The sequence below is a fragment of the Sapajus apella genome, unplaced genomic scaffold, assembly GCF_009761245.1.
Source record: "Sapajus apella isolate SASKATOON/1434 unplaced genomic scaffold, GSC_monkey_1.0 scaffold56, whole genome shotgun sequence".
Taxonomy (NCBI): domain Eukaryota; kingdom Metazoa; phylum Chordata; class Mammalia; order Primates; family Cebidae; genus Sapajus; species Sapajus apella.
In genome coordinates, this window is record NW_022436996.1 from 4,280,358 (window position 1) to 4,303,669 (window position 23,312).

General features: G+C 45.7%; 1 protein-coding gene across 5 annotated transcripts in view; it reads right to left on the minus strand.

The window, feature by feature from the left end:
• DPP6 (dipeptidyl peptidase like 6) overlaps positions 1–23,312 on the minus strand; it is a 1,109,512-nt gene that overhangs the window by 228,811 nt on the left and 857,389 nt on the right. For all 5 annotated transcript variants that reach the window (XM_032245216.1, XM_032245218.1, XM_032245215.1 and 2 more), the window contains one exon: positions 7,789–7,841. In XM_032245216.1, the coding sequence (XP_032101107.1) occupies positions 7,789–7,841 (53 nt within the window). The remainder of the gene's footprint in view (positions 1–7,788; positions 7,842–23,312) is intronic.

Below are 23,312 nucleotides of genomic sequence, written 5' to 3' on the forward strand. Positions count from 1 at the left end.
GAAGCTGCCCTAGATGTTTGATTTAGGCCAATGTCCCCAGAGCAAGACATGGGGATTTGTGTCCCCCTCTGTGGGAGCACAGGAAAGAGAGGAGGTGATGTAGAAACAAAACAAAATAAACCAGACAGCAAGGGACAGGCGAGGCCTTTTCCCTCTCCATCCACATGCTTAGCATCAGGCCTGGCGCTTGCGAGGGGCTCACTGATTTTGTGGGAAGAAGGAACCCACAGCACAGCACACACGTGAACCAGGCGCAGCCACCCAGGGTGACACTCACAGGCCTTTCTCTTTAACATCCGTGAACAAGAAGAGTGACACCCTCTGGGAGGTCAACAGCTCTCTCCCAGGCAATTCATGGCTGGTTCAACACGTGTGCTGATTCATCAGCACAAGAAAGTGATCAACAGCAAAAATTCAAATAAATAAATACAAAACACTTCCGTTTTAGGCAGTGACTTGTAACATGTGGTGTGTCTGTGTAAAGCACAGAGTCCCCTCAGCACAAGCATCTGCAGTTAAGGTGAAGACCGGACCTTACCAGAGGGAGCACAGGGGAAACAGGAGGTTGGCCAGAAACAATAACCACCGACGTCCGGTGTCCCTTGCTGTGGGTAGACCCTGGAAGGGCCGGCTCTGCCTCATCTCCTCCATGCAGACTTCGATACTATAATCCCATTACTGAAAGCATTAAGTAAATCCCCAAGAACAGGGTTAATCTGAGATCTACCTTTATTTCTCTAAGTTTGTTGAGAGGACAAGGAAATTAATGCTTGAGGGGAAACTTTACTAGCATATTCGGAGACTGAAGTGTCATTTCTCAGCTCCCATGACAATCCTGAGTGTCACTTGCCAAGGGCAGTAAGTTAAGGGGCAAGCAGGCCAGGTGGCCCCAGCTGGACACCAAAATCACCCAAGTAGACTTCAAGGCCATCCTGAGGTTCCCTCCTCAGAGGCTCCAGTCTAACCCATTTGGGGTGGGGCCCCAGCACACACATCCTCGCTCAACATGGCTCCGTTTCTTAATTTGTTTCTTCCAATGATCAACCAACATTTATGGGGTCCTCCTGTGTCAGGAACCAGGGACATGGGTGTAGAGTTTAAAATGAACAAGGAACCTTGACCAAATGATGACTCATGTGCCTTTTCACCTCATTTTCAAAGAGGCTTGTTTGTTTGAAAATCCTTTAGACTGCTAAGAAAGTCCCTGCAGACAATAAATGATTCTGCTGAAAAGAGTGGCTGCAATTGCTCCGTTTGCGGACGGCCGATGGCATTCTGGCGCCGACTACCCCCAGCTTACCTGGGACCTGCGCCCGGGAAAGAGCAGAAGTCCTGTTGGTGCAGCTGCTTTTGCCATTCAAAGTCACAGCGTCACCCTGTGCAACAGCCACTGGTATTACAGGCCCAGCCCACACCCCTCCCACCCAGCCATTCCACCTGACATCTTAGAATGATGGAGAGAAAGAAGTCAAGTAATCCATGCATATTGGAAGCATTCCTAAACATCCCCTTTAGAAAAATTCTGTCCACAACAATGTGAGTAGTAATTTAACACAAGCTTAAATTCTAGCTTGAAATGAGAAGCAGTATTTACTCTGGGAATTCAGGTTTTTTTTTTTTTTAGAGGAGGAGCTTTTATTTACTTATTTTTTATTTTTTGAGACAGAGTTTTGCTGTTGTTGCCCAGGGTGGAGTGCAATGGCATGATCTCGGCTCACCACAACCTCTGTCTCCTGGGTTCAAGTGATTCTCCTGCCTCAGCCTCCCAAGTAGCTGGGTTTACAGGCATGTAGCACCATGCCCGGCTAATTTTGTATTGTTAGTAGAGACAGGGTTTCTCCATGTTGATCAGCCTGGTCTTGAACTCCTGACCTCGGGTGATCCTCCAGCCTCCGCCTCCCAAAGAGCTGGGATGACAGGCGTGAGCCACCGCGCCCGGCTGAGGAGGAGGTTTTAACACTGTGGCTTGAAGGATCAGAAGGATTTGAGTACAAGAAGCACAAGGAGCAGGACATTTCTGTAGTACATGTGTGTGGGAGGGAGCATGTGTGGCGGGAGGAGAATGATGTGACTAGCGGTGTAGACACGCAGAAATGCATTCTGTGTTTGGGAGCAATGACTGGACACATTGCTTGATGTGGTTCATTCTTCGAAGGACGGATTGGAGAATATAAACTCCAGAGGTGTCTATCGTCTCTTATTCCTTGCAGGCAAAACTCACCGATCATGGCATCCTTTCCTAAAGAGCCTGGGCATGGTTTTAGTCTATTTTTAAATTTAGAGCTCCAGGAAATCATTGTCAATGGATCAGAGTTAACACTGCGCATGAGATGCATTTTCTGTCCCAAATGGAGGGAAATTTGAGGAAGGGTGACTAATTAGATTTGGCCGTATTGTGGAAGGTCTTGGTGTCCCGCCATGAATAGAGCCCTCAGTAATTTCTATGAACCAAAGCAGGCCCTTAAACAGCTACCACCTCCTCATACAGTGTTTCACATAAACTTCCGCCATAACCCCCATGCATTAGGCAATTAATGTACAGATGGAGTAAGTGCACCCGGAGGAGCAAAGTAACTTTTCCACGACTAGGTAGAAAGGGCGACTGGGGATTTATGCTCAGATCTCTCTGACTCTCAAGTCCATGCATTTTGGTAATGGTTACTAGAAGTCTGGATTTGAGCAGGAGGGAGGGATGGAAGGAGGACAGGAAGGGGCAGAAGGGGAGGGAGAAGCAGTGGACACCAAGTCTTGTAGACAGTTGAGACCTCTTTTAAGAGGGAAATTCAAATTACATAGGCATTATAATTGCCTGAGCGTCATGAAACAAGCCTCAGCTTAGAAAACTGACTGAAGAGAATTTTATGATTGTAGAGTTATATTATTCCTCTATTTGTAACAGAGGAGATTTTTTAGATAAGTCTGATAATATGTAATTACAAGACTACAAATATATTTTCGGTATATGCTACATAATTAACTAATCATGCACTAGATGCAAAATTCTCTGCTGGGTGTTTTGCTTATATCATTCCACTTAATTCTTTTTTGAGATGGAGTCTCGTTCTGCTACCCAGGCTGGAGTGCAGTGGCACAATCTCAGCCCACTGCATCCTCTGCCTCCCAGGTTCAAGCGATTCTTGAGTGTCAGCCTCCTGAGTAGCTGGGATTACAGGCATGCACCACCATGCCCGGCTAATTTTTGTATTTTTAGTGAAGACAGGGTTTCACCATGTTGGCCAGGCTGGTCTCGAACTCCTGACTTCTAGTGATCCACCCACCTTGGCTTCCCAAAGTGCTGGGATTACAGGCGTGAGCCACTGCACCCAGCCATTCCATTTAATTCTTACAGGAAGCCTATGAGGTGGGCACTAATATTATAATCTTTTTAAAAATATGGAGTCTAAGACCTTTGGAAGTAGAATAAATCTTTCAAGGTCGCACAGCCAGAAAGCAGCAGCAGGATGGGTTCGAGTTCAGGTCTAAGCGGCTGCAGGGCCTAAGCCCCTGCCCAGCATGCTGCTGTTAGCCTGGCACTGGGCACTGGATGTTCTCGGCCTAGATATCTACTTTATAAATATGCAGAATGCTCCTCTGCATGTCAGTCTAGAAACTTACAGAGCAAGTCCAGGTAAAAGGAAGCCATGTCTTAGTTTATTATTTCCACCAATACAGAATGTGGCTTTAAAAAGTCAACTACAGTTCTCAAGGAATACAATTTTTGTACAATTTTGTTTGGTGCCTGAAAATTATGAGTAGGTAAGCAAAGTTAAAGCAACAATATCCACAGAAGATGGCCAGGCATGTAAAAAAATAAATGCCTTTGAACACCCAGCAGCTTCTATTCTATTATGGCTCTGGCTCTGCCAGACCCCAAAATGCCAACACTATGTCATAAAGTGATATGACCGATTCTTCTTCAAATTGATTTCTGTTCTAGAAGAAAGTCCATATGTCGTTCAGAACAATCCCAACGGATATGAGACCACATTTTAGAAATATATTACTATCATTATTAAAAGTGTATATTATATATGTGTGTATAAAAAGATAGATAAACAGATAATAGATAACAGATGTAAATATAGATGATTATGCCTTTGGCTTTAGACCCTAAAAAATGTAAAGGCAAAACTAATTCTAGTAGAAAAGTCATACCAGGACAATGCCTTACAGTAGCCAAGTCTACAGAAATACATACAGAAACACTAACAGATCCCTGACCCCGCCATGCAAGATGGCTTTATTTTATTAAAATTCTGATACAAAAACTTTTAGTAAAGCACTTTATGTTAAAAATAGCTAGCTTTAGTTCTACTAAAATACAGATTTGTGTAAAAGGCCTATATCCTTTAAGGATACAATTTAAGAATACAATTTTTGGAAGCTTGGAATGTCAAAGTCAAACAAACCTACCGTTAAGTAATAGACTTTTGAATATATAAAAATTCAGCTATCTTGGGAGTCACAGCATCTCCTGCCTTCCATGCAGAATGAATGCTCCCTGGCCCCAGCTACAGAGGTCAAAGCAGCCAAAACAAGGCAGCTAACAGCAAGGACAGAGGGGTGAGAGGGGGATGGGAACGGGGTGGTCCCTCCCGAAACTCTTTTGCTATTTGCAAAAAAAAAAAAAAAAAAAGAACTCCAGAAATTAGAGGTCATGGGACCCTTTTCTGCGGTTGGTTGGAAAGCCTAAAGCTAAGGAAAAAAAAATCAGCTATGAATGACAAATATGAACATCCTGAAGACTGCACGGCATCTGGCTTTAATTTAGAAGGAGGAGTGAGGAAAGGAAAGATGAGAATTAGTGAAAAAGGTACAGATCTGTGTTTTCAAAATTAAGAAAACCTCTTAGTTTTCTTGTATATGAACAATGTACATTTAAATATTTCAGTAGGGAGATTTTTATTTTTAAACAACAATTGTGCTTTCCTCGCCATCCAAAACCCACGTAGATCCTGAGACTCAGAGCTCAGGGCTGTGTCCTTCTCCCGCCACCTGGTGGAGCACACGCACCGATGACAGAGGCCACCAGGGGTCACGAAGCTCCAGGCCTATGATCCCGCTCAGAGATCCACTGTCTCATGAAGACAAATCTGACTCTGACAATATTTGCAACAAATTAATTGGCTAATTTCTCATGAATAGTTTTATGACAAAGAAGAAGAATTGAGGGGGGTTGAGCAACGCTGCTTCTGGGGTGCTGTGTCCGCTGACCTGGTGACAGAGTGGGACACTGACTTCGTCACCCTTAGAGGCTGTTTTCCAATAAAGGTACTTGCTACATCTTCCAACCCTCTAAGAACCCTGAGAGGAGAAACTAGCATAGCATTAGGAATCTCATCTTTATAGCTATGTTTGTTCTCTGCATTGTGGAATTCGAATTAATCCCAAGGTTTTTGCTGTTGCTGTTTCAGTGAATCTCGCTCTGCCACCCAGGCTGGAGTACAGTGGTGTGATCTCTGCTCACTGAAACACTGCAACCTCAGCCTCCTGGGTTCAAGTGATTCTCCTGCCTCACCCTCCTGAGTAGCTGGGACTACAGATGCCCACCACCCTGCCCGGCTAAGTTTTGTATTTTTACTAGAGATGGGGTTTCACCACGTTGCCCAAGATGGTCTCAAACTCCTGACATCAAGTGATCTACCCACCTCAGCCTCCCAAAATGCTGGGATTACAGGCACAAGTCATGAATTTTCTTAATCGCGTGGGATTTCAAATCAGCCTGACTTATGCTGGGACTCCAGCTGCAGTGTAAGCAAATACCAGCTAGGAGGGAGGGGCAGGTGACAACCTCTCCGAGCACTCACTTAAAATGGAAATAAGAAGACTTTCGTTGCAGGTTGTTGAACAGGGAGAAGGGTGTATGAAAGCCAATCAATAAATGATGGCAATTATTCTTGCTCTCATTTCATTAAAGACACAAGAAGCAGCTCACTCCATGTCAGGGTCCTTTATGGGGGGATCATCGCCAGGCTCAGGGTATCTAAGTGCAGAAGCCAAGCCTCCCACACAGACTGCGCTGGCCTGAGCTCTGTCAGCTTGTTCGGCCAACTTTTGTGCCAAGTTCCTATTATCTGTTTCTCCCCGTCTCTGACTGATGCAGTAAAATATTAACACAATATGTTAGGCATAAGCACTTTTAGAGCTTTGAGTTTTACAAATTAATATAAGATGAAACGAAATATCTATCATCTACAACGAATTCTATTGTTCCCAGAGGGGCAGATCAATCTCAAGGCATAATGATAGTCCGCCTGCCATGACCTCTGAAGACGTATGTCTGCTTGGGAAAGAATAGGATAATTCCTCTCTACTGAAGAACATGTGGGTTTCTATTTAAACACATTTTTAATGGAAAACGTGTGTGGATACTTTATTTTTGCAGCTCAGGCCATCCTTGCTTTCTTTGGGCTTCATTTTTCTAACAATCCAACAGAAACGATCAGTCACATTTTGCTGAAGATCAACATCTGTCTTCCCTTTGTCTAAAGCCCGCATGAAATTTTTTTATCCATGTTTGTTTTCCAAGGACATGCCTGTATTCTAAGCTGTGTAGAAAACAGACAGCAGCAGTTATAAGCACTCACGCTGCGATTAATGCTCGCCTATGGAACAATGCTTTTGAGCGACTCCTGCTGTTTAAGTTTGCTTGGGAAATGAGGATGCCTCAGCCTAGATATTCACAGGATCCTGCACAACACTGCCTGAAGCACAATTCAGTTCTTTACAAACCTTTCCTGAGCACCTCACCTTTGCAAAGTACCACGACAGAAACCACGGAAGACATGAAAGAGGAACATGAGGTGGGGAACGGGAAGGTCAGGAGAAGGGAATGAGAACAGGGGAGGGGAGGAGGAGGGAAGAGGAGACAAAGAAAGGATAAAGATGAAAACACACAGGTCCTGCCCGACAGGCTTTCCCAGTTCTGCAACTGCTTTTTATCTGCGTCTGACTCAACACGTGGCTTCACCAAACTCCACCCAGTGTCTTTCCGGTCCTGGGTTCCAAAGGTGAAGCTGATCATGCACCTGAGTGTTGTGTGGGGGACGTCTGCCCAGCACTGAAAATGAAACTCGCTCCCGCTACGGACAATACATTTTCGAGGGACCGGATGAATTTGGCAGTGCAATCTGAGGTCATGAAACAGCCTGAAGCGGGGTGGCCCAGTCAAAAGCAGGCACGGAAACCCGGCTCCTAGGAGCACAACCAAGCTCAGAAAAGACAATAAAACAAGATCACATGTGCCCCTGAAACCCCGTCAGAGTGATGGGCAGAGCAGCTCTAGCAACACCTGCTGAGATGGACTTGCTCAGCCCACCCCGTTCCCAACGCACTGCTGAATTTGTGACCAGAATAGTTTACCTTCATCCCACAAATATGTTCGGGATTTGTTTCTGATGGCATGTGGTGGGCTGAGAGGGGCTCCTGCCGTTCTAGCGTGGGTATAGCCAGGAAGCCTCGTGGGAGGCTAAGGGTCACCCCACTGTGCCTGAGATGAGGCTGCAGGTGATTAAGAAGCAGAGGGGAATTTCCTGCTCTGCAGAACCTCCAGGGTCAACCGCAGGACCCAGCACAGGAACAGAGCAGACTTCAGAAATGGCAAGTGAGTGGACTCAAGTGACCCTCTGACATCCTTAGGGTCATTACCTAGGGAGAGTCCCAGAGCTCCTGCAGTGTGAGAAACTCACATGCCATTTCCCGCCCTAAGGGTTAAGCAGCTGGTCCAGGTTCTACCCTTCACTTTGCCCTGTAGATTTCTAATTAAAAGAAAGGAAAGAACACTCTTACCCATGAGGAATTTTGCTCAGGACATAATATCCAGTATAGGAGTGTTGATATATCTGCAACAGACAAAAAGGAAAAAAAGCAGGCATTGAGACAGAGGCGGTGACTGTGATATTTTTCAAATCACCATGAATCCTAACAAACATCAGTGGACCAAAAGCAGCTAATCCCAACACCTGGAGGCAAAGTCTTTTATTTACTTAGGAAGTCAATCTGCATATCCTGTTTATTTTATTTTCAGCATTTGCAGTGGTTTATAGGGCAGCCAGAGGCTTGATGTCATCTCCATGGCTACCTGGTATGTGATTAAATTAGAGGCACAGATTTCAGGCTTAACTAAATATAGTACAGAACTAATGAGGACACCTTGGTCATTGGAGACTGTCAGGCACAGTCAGCTAGACCCAACGGGTCAGTGAGACCCGCGTACGGCTGGAGTTCCCTCTGAGTGATGGCAGGGGGTCCACCAGAACTTCTGCTGTGTGTCTTCAGTGAGTTGCAATATTGAAGCCAAGGCAGTCTTAATCGGGCTCACTTTTGACCTTCTGTACAATCGGATATGCATCTTTGAGTTTCAAAAAGAGTAGTCAACAAGAGCCGACTGAAAAAGGGCAGTTGGAAGTATCACAGTTTTAAAACGGACGTAGCAGAAAACCAGAAAACGGTGCTTCCAACTCCTGTAACCCTCAAAGCCCGATGCCTTTCTTAACCTCCTGAGCCAGGAAATGACTCCGCAATCCACAGGCACCATGAACACAATTCGAGGGTTACACCAAAAGGAAGGGAGAAGATGATAGTTCAGGAAAGCTTAGCATCCTTCATCGCCAGCCTCCTGGGTAGAGACCGTGTTGAATACACAGAACATGTGGGTTACTCTGTTGCATGGAACTGTATTTCATTCCCTCCCAAGCCTTTCCTTTACCTGTGAAACCTCTGAGAGCTGGTGCCCCATGTGGCTAAATGTTCAGTGACCAACATTTAAAACCACCTTTCTAAAGACAATAGGTGAGGGACGTCGAGGCAAAGGCATTCATATCCAAGGTAGAGTACATTGAGCAGGGCAATGCATTTGAGGGACCAATGACGGAAAAGAGTCTGCAAAGAAAGCAGGTCGGATTTGCTAACACCACTGTCCCCAGCTAGCCTAGACCACTGAATTAACTTCTAGAAAATCACAATGGTCTTGGAGTTCTTTGGAGAAAGAGGATCCAGATATAAAAATAAACAACAGCACGTAAATCCCAACAATCTGCTGCTTTCAGAGACCTTGAGACTCCTGAACCAGAAATATGGGGCCCAGGGCAGCCTGCTTTGAGAGCGGCAGACGGGCAAGTGCGGCTTTAGTCATAAAGCAGCAGCCAGTAAGAGACAGGCCTGTGCTGGAGAGCTCTATGGAGCTGCCACAGCAATCTAATAAGGAACACAAGAACTTAACTCCTTTGGCTATTTCTGCCAGAGTGAGTGGTGTTGCCTGGCCAGGGGAAGGAAGGAAGGGCCTGGTACTGGCTCCTGGTCCTGAGCAGGTCACTGTTCAGAGAGCACCCATTAAAGGACCCCGCGTTGCACTGTGAGTAAGCCACGCCTGCATGAGCTGCAACGGCTTCCTCAGATGCAAGGGCAGGAAGCTAGTCAGAGTGGATCTCAGGTTTCCATGGTTATGGTATACAGTATGCTGTATAGTTTCTGAACTCTCCTTCCAAAACCGCCTTTTCATTTGATTGATCTCACTTTGTTTTCATAGCATCCCTAGGGGGAAGAAGCGACCTTTGGTCAGATAAGAAACCAAGGCACGGCAAGAGTAGAGGATGATGGAGGAAAGAGAAAGGGGGAACAGGAGACAAGGAGAGAGGAGGGAAGAGATGAAGCCCAATTCTGTGCTCTGTAGTGTTGGCTGACTTAGAGACCCTCATGAACAGAATGTGGCAGCAGTAATGGTGTTATACCTCTACAGCCAGGTTAGAAGAGGTACTGTGGCTTCCTTCTTGCTGTCCTTCATATCGCTTGCTCTGAGGAAGCTGGCTGCCATGTTGTGAGGATACTCAAGCAGCCCTGTGGAGAGTCTGAGGCTCATCCTGTTACACTGCCTCTTGCCAGCAGCCATGTGAGTGGATGTGGAAATGGGTTCCCCATCTCCAGTCAAGCCTTTGGATGACTGCAGCCCTGGCTAATGCCTTGATGGTGGCCTCACGAGGGATCCTGAGCCACAGCCACACAGCTGAGATGGTCCCAAGTCCCTGACCCACAGTGACTGTGAGATGATAAATGTGGGCTTCCTTAAGCCACTGAGTTTCTGGTAATTTCTTATCTAGCAATAGGTAAGTCATATAGCTGCTTTAAAACCAGATAAAACAGATATTTTTAAAATCTATTTCTTCTGAGCTATTGGGCTTCTTTGTAAACTTCCAGCAACTTCTAAAGCAAACAGATAAATTCCTTGTTGGAATAGTATCAGGACAGAGGTGCTGAGGGGCTGGGAGAGGACCACTCACAGACCAAATCACTCAGAGGAAGGCCTTGATATTACTGCAGCCAAGAGTCCGAAGTCCCAGAGATGGTGACGGTGGTGAGCTGAAGTGGGTGGTTGGCGTGGATCTCATTTATGAAGCACGTACCACATAGTAGGCACTTTGCCAGCTCCTTACCATGCAAGAACTCATTTAGTCTTTATGAAGTAGATATTACTATCCCATTTTTACAGGTAGGAAAATAAAATCTTAAGGAATTAAAGTTAAAGCCAAGTGGCATTTGACCTGAGGTCTGTCTCTGAACATTCCCTTGGAAATTGCCCGAACCCAGCTTGTATCTCTGAACTCTCAAGTCAGAAGTCCGTTGTCAGCTGAAAATTCCAGGATAGCAACAAATATAATAAAAATGCAAAGTAAGAACACCTGCCGTCTTCCTTGGTTGAAGGCCCATTGCTTTAACCTATCTAGAAGCAGTGATTTAAATTCATTCCCTGGTTATGCCATCCCCAAAACAAACACCTAGAGTTGTATCTTTACATTCACCTTTAAATAGACCACTACACATCCCTGAAATTCAGCTCTGCAGGTGATTTTTAAGTGGTGCCCATAAGAAAGGGGAGATCAATTAAAATAACCCTATCAAGGCCATGGCAAGAAGAAAGAAGAAAGGAGAAAAAAGAGGAAGGAGGACGATGGAAGGAGGAGGAGGAGGAAGAGGAGGAGGAGGAGGGGGAGGGGGAAGAGGAGGAAGCAGGAGGAGGAGGAGGAAGAGGAAGAGGAGGAGGGGGAGGGGGAGGAGGAAAAAAGTATTGCTTTGAATTGTTTGTTTGTGCTGTTAGGCAAGACACCCCCAAACCAAAACAAACCAAACCACACATGTATGCACGGGGACTAGAACGGAGTATCTGGAAAACAGAATCGTCAGTAAAGGCTGACACAAAAATGAATAAAGTCAAGAAGCAGAGAAAGAGAAAACCTGAGAAGCTGCATCTGCCAAACTGAACCGCCCGTAAGAAAGGCTGAAACAAAAGTGAATAAAGTTGAGAAGCAGCGAGGAGAAAACCTGAGAAGCCGGGTCTGCCAAGCGCAGGGATGTGAAAGTGGCATTCCAGAGCGCACTGCTGATGCAAATAGACGCCTTCGGCAAGGAAGCCAAGTGTGAGCCCAGCGCCACTCTGAAAAAACGGGGAAGTGGGAAGAAGAGAAACAATTTTCTCCTTGCTCCAAGATGAAGCAATAAAATATCATTGTCTTCCACAAAATCTTCCTCAACACCAAGCCGAAAGAACCCCAAGCACAAAGGAAACAATGTTTCAGTGGTACGAATTGAAGCGTTTTCACTTGCAGGATGTCTTATCTAAAAAAGAAAGCTGTATCACACTGAAAGAATTTGTTCCTTAGAGAGAGATAAAATCTTTTTCTTTTTCTGCGGTCAATTTTGTATTTATGTTTCTTTCTTTAAAACAATAGGCTCTAGGCCAGGCGCAGTGACTCACACCTGTAATCCCAGCACTTTGGGAGGCTGAGGCCAGTAGATCACCTGAGGTCAGGGGTTTAAGACCAGCCTGGCCAACACGGTGAAACTCCATTTCTACAAAAATCAGCCGGGCAGGATGGCAAGTATCTGTAATCCCAGCTACTCGGGAGGCTGAGGCGAGAGAATCGCTTGAACCCGGAAGGTGGAGGTTGCAGTGAGCTGAGATCGTGCCATTAGACTCCACCCTGGGCGACGGAGCGAGACTTTGTCTAAAAAAAAAATGATAAGTAAAATAAAATAAAAAATAAAATAGACTAAATATTTCTGATCATAAGAACACAAAGATTGGAAATTGGAAAGGCTGCTTTCAGGTATTTTTCTAAGAGTGCCATTTTTTAGAAGTTCATGAATATGAGTTACTTTAGTCTTATCCTACGCCATTACATTAATATTTCTCCTGGAAAATGAATATATGAAAACTTATTTCCCAAAACACTATCCATAGATGGAAAAACAGTTTCAGCAAATTATTTTTTTTTAATATATCACACACAAATATTTGACACTGGTATTCAATAATTTTTTAAAAAGTAGTTGAGAGTTTGTCACAGGGTGAGTTCATATTTGGTCTGCTTCTTATGTCTCTAGAATTTTCCTCTACTCAGGAAATTTCTCGCCTCTCCCCTCCTCCCCTCCCATGGACCGATACTTTCAATGTCTAGGGTCTTTTCTATCTTGTACCATTGTGCACGCTGAATTTTGTCTAAGGTCTTTCCTTTTTTTAAATTTTACTTTAAGTTCTGGGTACATGTGCAGAGCGTGCAGGCTTGTTACATAGGTATACACATCCTGCAGTGGTCTGCTGCACCCATCACCCCATCATCTACATTAGGTATTTCTCCTAATGCTTTCCCTCCCCTAGCCCCCTACCGACTGACAGGCCCAGTGTGTGATGTTCCCTTCCCTGTGTCCATGTGTTCTCATTGTTCAACTCCCACTTATGCGTGAGAACATGCAGTGTTTGGTTTTCTGTTCTTGTGTGAGTTTGCTGAGAATGATGGTTTCCAGCTTCATCCACGTCCTGCAAAGGATATGAACTCACTCTTTTTTATGGCTGCATAGCATTTCACGGTGTATATGTGCCACATTTTCTTTATCCAGTTTATCACTGATGGGCATTTGGTTGGTTCCAAGTCTTTGCTGTTGTGAACAGTGCCACAATAAACATATGTGTGCATGTGTCTTTATAATAGAATGATTTATAATCCTTTGGGTATATACCCAGTAATGGGATTGCTGGGTCAAATGGAATTTCTAGTTTTAGGTTTTTGAGGAATTGCCACACCTTCTTTTACAATGGTTGAACTAATTTACACTCCCACCAACACTGTAAAAGTGTTCCTGTTTCTCCATGTCCTCTCCAGCATCTGTTGTCTCCAGATTTTTTAATGATCACCTTTTTAACCGGCGTGAGATGGTATCTCATTGTGGTTTTGATTTGCATTTCTCTAATGACCAGTGATGACGAGCTTTTTTTCACACGTTCATTGGCTGCTTAAATGTCTTCTTTTGAGAAGTGTCAGTTCATAACCTTTGTGTACTTTTTGATGGGGTTGTTTTTTTCTTTTAAATTTGTTTAAGTTCTTTGTAGATTCTGAATATTAGCCCTTTGTCAGATGGGTAGATTGCAAAAATCTTTTTCCCATTCTATTGGTTGCTGGTTCACTTTAATGATAGTTTCTTTTGCTGTGCAGAAGCTCTTTAGTTTAATCGGATCCCATTTGTCTATGTTGGCTTTCGTTGCCATCGCTTTTGATGTGTTAGTCACTGCTCAGTTAAAGTCCTTGAAATTGGATCCGGCTGAAGCTCTTCTTTCACCACTGCCACCTTCCTTTCCGGGGCTAAGCTCAGACCCTCCTCTTCTTGCTGAGCTTCAACAACTCCTCACTGTGCCTTACATTTGTAACCACTCATTCCCCCCATTGCTTCTTCTAAGTCTGTAGAATATAACTCAAGTATCCCTCATTGAAAAAAAATCCCTGGCCATATTCCCCAAGAACTGCTCCTTCCTTTTTCTTTTCTTGAGATGGAGTCTCACTCTGTCGCCTAGGCTGAAGTGCAGTGCCGCGATTTGGCTCACTGCAACTGCTGCCTCCCATGCTCAAGTGATTCTCCTGCCTCAGCCTCCAGAGTAGCTGGAAGTACAGGTGTGCACCATCATGCCCGCCTAATTATTTTTTGTATTTTTAATAGAGACAGGGTTTGCCATGTTGGCCAGGCTAGTCTTGAACTCCTGATCTCAGGTGATCAACCCGCCTCAGCCTCACAAAGTGCTTGGATTACAGGTGTCAGCCACCACGCCTGGCCTCCTTTTTTTAACTATCATGGCCCTTCATAAACAAAGTCTATGCTGCTTCACTGGCTCACTTTCTATTCATTTTCAACCCACTGCAATATACTCCCAACATTCTCAAACCGAGTTCTCCCAGCGAATCTTTATCTGCCAAACACAAGGCATCATTCCGATTTCCAGCCTGCCGCACATGATGAAGTCAACAGGAGTTGTTCTTCTTTCCCAATTCCAGGACCTCCTGCTCCTCCACCCAGGCTCCTCACCTTTCTCTCCTGCTGCTGCAGACCTGAATGGAAGGCAGGCACCAACCTGCCATCGTGGGGGGCTCCTTCCTCACTGGTCTAAGCCTTGGGCAGGTCCCCATCATTTCCGCTTTCTTATGCAGCTTCCTACTGAATTTACGTCTTTACGCTTCATGTATCTTCTGAGATCTAAACTTATATTTAAGTTGGGCTGGGCCTTTCTATGTGGATGTTTTTATGCCAAACTTTAACCCCAAATTCAATATTTAGAAAACAAAATACATTCTTTTTTTAGGTGAATTTTTTTATTATTTTATTTTTAAATTTTACTTTAAGTACTAGGGTCCATGTGCAGAACATGCAGGTTTGTTACATAGGGAAGGCTACGCCATGTGCTTTGCTGTACCTATCAACCCATCATCTAGGTTTGAAGCTCCACATGCATTAGAGATTTGTCCTAATGCTCTCTTGCCCCTTACCTCCCCATCCCCCAACAGGCTCTGGTGTGTGATGTCCCCTCCCTGTGTCCATGTGTTCTCACTGTTCAACTCCCACGTATGAGTAAGAACACGTGGTATTGGGTTTTCTGTTTCTGTGTTAGTTTGCTGAGAATGATGGCTTCCAGCTTCATCCACGTCCCTGCAAAGGACAGGAACTCATTCCTTTTTATGGCTACACAGACATTTATGCAGCCAACAAACATGAAAAAAATCTCATCATCACTGGTCATTAGAGAAATACATTCCTTTTCTACTAAAGAATTCTCTATCTCCTTCCATGTACCTGGTCTTTCCACAGAAAAATATTGGAATGAGTGTCAGCGATTCCCGTTGCTTACTTTCCTGTCTATGTAAAAACGATTGCCAAGTTTCACTTGACTTTGTAACTTGAGAATGCCCCTTAAATTCACACCACATTTTCTACCCTCCGGCACGGCCCTGGTTTGGGATGCTGGAGTAGCCACGGTTGCCCAATTTGGCCTGCCTGTGCTCCCCTCCCTCCTCCACACCTCCTCAAGTGTTCCCTTCCTAACGTTGCAGCAGGCTGAGGCCAGCAGAAGCGGGTGGCTCGGAGCAGCTCTGGAGCAGGACACAGCCACTACTTTGTAGCTGTTGCTATCATGCAACCTTAGAGTGAGGTGCAGATTTCCCCCGAGCCTGTTATTCACTTGCTGAGTGAACTTGCGTAAGTTGTTTAAGTTCTCCGAACCTCAGTTTCCTTCTGTGCAATGCAAGGGTAAGGGTTGTGAGTAGTTGCTACGGAAATTCAAATCACAAGAAAGGAATAAAAAACACTCTTGTTTAAATTCTGAGAATTGCGTGATCTAGGTACCAGCACTGTGTAGAGTCCACGAAACTCACTTTTCTACTCTTTGGGGCTCTTGGCAAACAGGAATTTCATTAAGAATGGCAGAGTTGCACCTGCCTTCTTTTGAGAGATGGCGTGGGGGTGAGACAATGACTGAGATTGTTACCCAGGATTTTGGACTGGGCATCTGGGCAGCATTTGTGAGGTCCACTTAGAGGACTTTTGAGGTTGGTCTCCTGATGTGCTGAGTTCCCCAGCACGGATGGCAGAAGCAGGGGCTCAAAGCCCCACTGGGGTTGTCTGGAATGGGTGCATGCATTGCCAAGCACATTGCTTCAGGGGATCTCAGCAATCCTTTCCTTATTTAATCCTATAATTTCACTCAAAGAGGAACTGAAAAACAACAGGAGGTGTAGATGAGCCCAGAGTAAGATTTTCTTAAGCTAGAATCAAAAACCCCATGGCTGGCATACGTGGTTAAAAAAACACACAATATAGTAATGTAATAAGAAGCAAGGTTGAAAATACTGGAAAACTGAACACAGAGAAAAGACAGATGAGACAGAGAAAAGAAAGTGAGATTTAGAGACTGGGCGGTAAAAAAGAAGAAAAAAAAAAGGAAAGTTATCTGCATGAGACGTCAGGGGTGGTCAGGGAAAAAAATTAAAACCTGAAGCAAAAAAATAAAAGCACCAAAAAGAAGCTGGAAAATCATCTATTTCTTGGCTTTAAAATGAAAGAAAATGTGAAAATGAAGTGTTTACTCAAAGGGTTTATCTTCTCACAATTTTGAAGTGTTCCATTAACAGATAAAAAAGAAGTTCCATTAGGTGCTAGATGGCACAGTCATACCCGTATCTGGAAATTAACAGACAGTCCCGTAGGAGACAGAAAGCAATCTGCTTTCAAAATCCAAGCCGAGGTTCTGTAGGCTGTGACAGACACTTCATGAGGGGAATGTCCAGTACTATTCCTTTTGGACCCTGACAACCTTTGAGGAGTCAGAGAAGATCAATCAAGCAGTTAAATCTGAATTACAGCCCCTGTTCCCCACCACACCTTTCAGCTGACCTGGAGAGAGAAGAGATCAGGAAACACATGCGTCATTTTTCAGAAATACTTTGTGAATTGCCGCGTTACATGGTATCTTCCTTAATCTTGGTCTTGGCTGGTTTTAGTAATTAATTCCATCCACTCTCATGTCCCTGCAGGACGTAGCAGCTGCTGTGATTCCAAGAAGCCCCCGGAGACCTGCTCTGTGGAAGGGCTAATTATCAGGTGGGCATTCAGAGTAGGGGAGGCAGAAGCAAACTTTCCCCATTTTCCACCTGGATCCTTCTTTGGACAATTAAAATAAACACGCTCATCTCTAACAATGTGGGCGGAGATAAGAGCTACTCAGTTCATAAGGACTTTCTGGGAAAAAATGTTGTTTTATCATGTCTAAAACATTTTCCCTCAACATTTGAAGCAATAGGTCCAGTTGAGGGTGTCACTTTTTCTAGTGGTGAGACCAATAAGCCAAAATACTCCAGAGAGGACCAGGTTGGCTGAGTCTAGTAACAAAGCCACCTGAGAGACACCCGGAGCAAGGGGAAGTATTCTGCCCAGACAAGAGAAGACCCAGGGGAGGGGGATCGATGCCTTTAGGGTTTCAGAGAACTTCGCGAGTAAGCGTCAGTAGGCCTGTTCTCTTTTGCCCCCATGGGAAGGATAAGGCTGACGAGTACACATTAGAAGTAAATAGATTTCAGACCAACGAAACTGCCTTTCGGTAGTGTGTGCTACTCCAACACTAAAAGCCGCTGTTACTAGAAGGACGGAAGCCATTTTTTGGTGCATTCAGGAGAATGAAGGAATTGGTGAGATGGAACCAGCGACCACTCACATTCCTTCCTGCTCAGAAACCTCGACATTCCTCTCTCAGCTCCCAGGCAAGCAGGGGCTGGCCTCTGCCTTCCCCGCTGTGCTCTCTGTGGGTACCTAAGTCTAACTGCTTCTTGGTGCTGGCTATAGCTGCCTGAGCCATGAATAAATGAGCTCAGGCCTTAGCATGTCACAACTGACTGTGACAAAAGTTATTTAAGTCCCTCCCCCATGCAAAATCCACACTGCCTCCTTCCCAAGATTCTGCAGAAGTCACATCCCTGTGTGGCGTCTGACTCCTGTGGCACTTGTGCCTCTCCCTGGGCACTCATCAAAGACCGAGCATTGGACCAAAACTTCTGACTTCTTGCCTGCTGTCTGGGTCCAGTCCCGTGGCTGATGGTCCAGTGAACTGTAAGTCCTGATGCTGAAGTTGAAAGATGATGGAAAACCCCTGAAAGAATCAGTCCTCCCTGGGGGAGGGGGGACTTGCCCCAGAAACACAGGGTGGGGCTGTCTGTGCTGCACGCCTTGCACAGAGCCTGCCCACAGCAGCCTGGGGCTTCTTTGCAGCCTTTTCTACTGTATTTCACTGGTTACCACCCTGGTTTCTCATAGAGCTGAAGGTCAGGTGCTTTGGGCTCACTTCCAAAAACAGACAAAGAGATGGTGCTGCACAGCTGGTTCTTCTAGGTCAGTAAGGGAATGGAGGACATCATTTGGCACTTAGTTACAACCATACAAAGACAAACATCTACCTGCGCTTCCTTTATAAGAAGGCACACGAGAAAGCATCTCTATGCCTGCTTGTGTCCAGCCTGTGTCTAAACCTGTCCTTCACCAAAGGTTAGCAGTGAAAAGTCCAGTCAAGTCAGCATCTTTCTTTCCACTTCTTCCCTCTCCTCCTCTTTCTCCTTCTACCTTAAACAAAATATTTGTGTCTGTGTGTGTGTGTGTTTGCACGGTGCCACATAGCCGCTTAGTTTATTTCTGGGAGGTCAGCTTCACTATGCTGACTGTCAAGCCTGCAGTTTCCACCCTTAACTTTCATCGCCTGCTTACCAGGTCCACTTGGATATGGACATTGTGCCCCATGTGCACATGTCTACGGCTGAGGGGGTCTGTCCCCCCAATCTTTGCTCTGTCCTTCCTGTTTCTGCAGAGAGCAGAAGTCTGCCAAGCATCACTCCTGGAAGGGCACATTTTGGATTGTTTTTCTTCTGTCCCAGGGCCGATCATGCACCAGGTGGGTCCCTCTGGAACTGCATCTTTCTCTTTCCCTCCCTTTGATCCCCTCTGAAAAGAATCGCTACAGGCCCCTGTTTCCCAGGAGACTTCTAATGTGCTGCCCGTTTCCCCGATGGATTCTTACATCTCACTGCCTTCCAGCTCCGCGTCAGCTTCAGCAAGTGCCCTTTGCCTCTCACGTCCTGAGCAAACTCTCCTGTGACATTCAGACCCTCCTGAATGTCAGCCTACTTTCACACCCTGGCAGCCACCGCCCAGCTCCCTCTGTTTCCCCTAGAAACTGTGCCATTCGCCAGTTCTCTTAATTTCCCCTCTGCCTTCTTTAGGTCAAGCTCTTGTCTTCCCATTTCCTTACATGTCTGTTTAAGTCATACGATCCTTTAACATCTAGCTCAAATGCTCCTCCTCTGTAAAGCATTTCCTGATAGCAGAAATTCTTTCTGGCACCTCTCTGCCTCTACAGCAATACTTTGTACTGTTCTTACTTATTACATTCGTAATCACAGCTACGTATGCACGTCTTACTGAACATACTGGCCAAGAATGAGTGGAGTGTCGATAAGTATTTAAAATCTGATGAGTTCAGCTTCTCAAAAGCCCCCTTCCTGGGTCTCTGCTGCACTCACTTTGTTCCTTCCTCTTCTGATAGGATGTGGAGGAGGTCCCAATATTAGTTTCACAATAAATACACATGAAGAGGAGGCCAGTCTCCTTAGGTGACAAGCTTTTGGTGCTCAGAACAAGGTCCCTGCCAGGACTTCTCCAGCCTGGAGGGAGGCAATGAAGGACCGGCCCAGAGCTCCTCCTCGGGCTCATGCTGGACACTTTGCGGTACACTGTGCTCAGGTAGGCTAAGGAGTTGCGTGGGGACCACCAAGAGCAGTGACAGAGGCTGCAGGAGGCCTGGCAGAGCTGTACACACAGCCTTAGGGGAGCCTCTGAACAGCTGAGAAGAAAAAGGCTCCTAGAGGCAAGGGGTTGGCCACTCCCACGGCCACATTCGAAGGCAGTAATGGATTTGCAGCAGGATGAACAGCATGATCAAAGGCACTGGCTTCACAAAGATCTCATTAAAAATACACAGCAACACTAACTTTTCTCTAAAACAATGAGGTCTATATTTACAACACTTCCTCGTAATGCAGGCCAGTCAGTAACATTGATGTATACAGTTGATAAATAATCGGTGGGTATCTACTGTGTGCACTGCATTGGTGAAAGGTATTTGTAAGCCTTTAGGTCATGGAGCCAATGGTGGGTCATTTTTTAAAAAAAGGGAAATAGAATAGGATTAAAAATATCAGAGTATATAACATGTGACAAGAGCTTTTTGTAAGATTTTGTTTCAGTTCTATGTGTGTGTTTATATACTAGGCCAGGTTTGTGAAATGTACTTTTATGCTACAATGTGTCATAAAAAAAAAAGGAGAATTTGAGCTATTGCTGTTTTGCAGGGGTTCTTCGAGTGTTCTGGCTTGAGCGGTGCCCCTCAAAATTCATATGTTGAGGTCCTAACCCCAAGTAGCTTAGAATGTGACCTTATTTGAAAACTGGGTCCCAGCAGAGGTAATCGAGCTAAAATGAGTTCATTAGAGTGGCAGCTAATCCAGTACGACTGATATAAAAAGGGGACAGCTGGAGAAAGTGAAGACTATGCTGATATGGTTGGACTGTGTCCCCACCCAAATCTCACCTGGAATTGTAGCTCCCACAATTCCCATGTGCTGTGGGAGGGACGCGCTGGGAAACAACTGAGTCATGAGGGTGGTCTCCCCCATACTGTTCTCGTGGTTGTGAATAAGTCTCACGAGATCTGATTATTTTATGAGGCGTTGCCCCTTTCACTTGGCTGTCATTTCTCTCTTGTCTGCCAGCATATAAGACATGTCTTTCACCTTCCACCATGATTGTGAAGCCTCCCCAGCCACGTGGAACTGTAAGTTCGTTAAAACCTCTTTTTCTTTATACGTTACCCAGTCTCAGGTATGTCTTTATCAGCAGCGTGAAAATGGACTAATACAATGTGAAGAGACACAGGGAGGTGCCAAGTGAAGACAGAGCCTGGTGATGCATCTACAAGCCAAGCGAAGCCAAGCACTGCCAGGAACACCAGCAGCTAAGAAGAGGCCAGCAGGGAGCCTCCCTGAGCCACGGCCCTGCCCACATCTCCTTTTTGGATGTTCAGCTTCCAGAATTCAGGATAAGAAGGTTCTGTCGTTCTGAGCCACTCTGCTTTTGGTACTTTGCTATGGCACCCCTGGAAACCCAATATACCAAGTGCAATCCCTTTAAGAATCAGCATTTCCTGGGAACTTGCTGGACATATGAATCATCCTACTGAATCCAAGGATCCAGGAGTGAAGCCCAGCAATCTGCATTTCCACAAGGCCTCCCAGCAAGTCCCACACACTGTGATGCTTGAGAACCCCTGCCATATGGCTAGCAGCCTGATGTGCCATTCTTACTGATGGAGCACAGTTCCCTCAACTCCTAAAGGTACAGTGGGGCCCATGTGAAAATATGTCAGTCATGGTCAGAATTCAGTGGATGGAAAACAACATTGTCTAAGCCACCTCACTTATCACAAGGGAGTTATGCTCACACCACACACCCACCAGGCTACCCAGTCCGCGGTTTTCAAAGCATCAGGTCCTGAACATGAGAAACACAAATATTTCACAGTCACTGGTCTAAGTAATAGCAAAACATGTTACTTTCCTGTACTTGATGAAGTAAATACAAAAGGGAGTAGGTGTGATTTTTCACACATTCTTAGCTCTCTCCAGAAGAACAAGCTTGTGGGATGGAGGGGCTGTCATGAGGGGTCTGACATGCCTCGTCCCGGGGTCTCCTGGATTCACACCAGAGGCCTTCTGTGTCATCCTCCCTGCCATTTTTCCTTATTTGAGCCAGAGGGCCTTGTCAATCAGAGTGTTCTTACACTGTCTGCACCAGAGTGGGGTCTAACTGCATCCCTTTCAGTGGCAATAAATAGGCAATTAACAAACAACATTCAGCGGCAATAAATAGGCAATTAACAAACAACTTCCTTTGAAAATCACGGGTAAGAGCATGAAGCCAGCATTCGACCCCCTAAAACCTTTAGAAATAAAACCTGGGATCCCTTTGCCGCCTGCTTCATGCTGTGCACCTCCTGTGTTTTCTGATCATCCAGTGGATCACCAAGGAATCATCCTCCCTCTCCCTTTCCATGCCCGAAGACCTACCAGGGCCCATTCATGGAGAGCGCTCTCAGGTGGAAGGTCATCTCCTTCCTGTGCATTCTCTGTGTCCTTGGTACTTGTGTCTCTCCACGACCCTCTTTTCTCTGAGCCTCTGATTCTGGGCGATCTCCTGTTGGCTGTTACTCATCTGGGCATCTGCCCACTGCCGTGCCTTTCTATAAGCTCACTGGCTCCAACGTGGCGGCCCCCTCCCGGGATGCACTGCTCATACACTTTCTGCTCTGCAGGTGCCTGCCTTCTCCCTGCCTCCCTGGCCCTGATCGTGATAATTAGATTATTCACGGAGGCACTGATGACTACCTGCTAGTTTCTGACTCGTTTTCTCCTAACCTTTAAGCTGTTGACCTGCCCTTGCTGTTGCTGCATATTTATCCACTGACCATTAATCCACACAACATAAATCCCGCTGGTGTCCGCGTGACTTCACAGTTTATGGTGGTGTCCACATGTTTGTGTGCATCAAGGTGTGAGCCATCTCTAAAATGTGAACTGTTGGTCGTACACAGCCCTGAAGCATGCTCACGGAAGGGAGGAAGATGGGCTGCTGTGTGCCTGCTTCTGTTAGCATAGCTGGTGATTCTCACCCATCACTGCTGGTAAGAATCCCAAGGGTGTCTGACACAGCGCAGATTAACAAGTTTCTTCTTGGGAGACACTGTTCCCTAGGATCCAAGCTTACAGCTTAGAAATGCGTGTTTCTAACAAGGGCTCTGTGCATTCCTATTGTTTGTTTGCAGAGCAGCAAGGTACCTGACACCACCACAGAGCCCTTCTCTTAGTGCCCACATGCCCTGAACAAATGCCTGGTGACAGCTCCGGGAGCAAATGCTGAGCTCTGGCATCTCACACTCACACTGTGCTCCTAAGTGCCTTCTTCTCTGTACAGTTTGGTTTGTTTGTTTGTTTTGTTTTGAGATGGAGTTTTGCTCTTGTCGCTCACTCTGGAGGGCAGTGGTGCGATCTCGGCTCATTGCAACCTCTGTTTCCTGGGTTCAGGCAATTCTCTGCCTCAGCCTCCTGAGTAGCTGGGATTACAGTTATAGGCACCCACAACCATGCCTAGCTAATTTTTTTTTTAGAGTCTTGCTCTGGAGTGCAATGGCATGATCTCAGCTCACTGCAGCGTCTGCCTGCTGGGTTCAAGCACTTCTCTGCCTCAGCCTCCTGAGTAGCTGAGATTACAGGTGCTTGCTACCACGTCTGGCTAATTTTTGTATTTTTAGTAGAGATGGGGCTTCACCATGTTGGCCAGGCTGGTCTCGAACTCCTCACCTCAAGTGATCTGCCTGCCTTGACCTCCCAAAGTGCTGGGATTATAGGCCT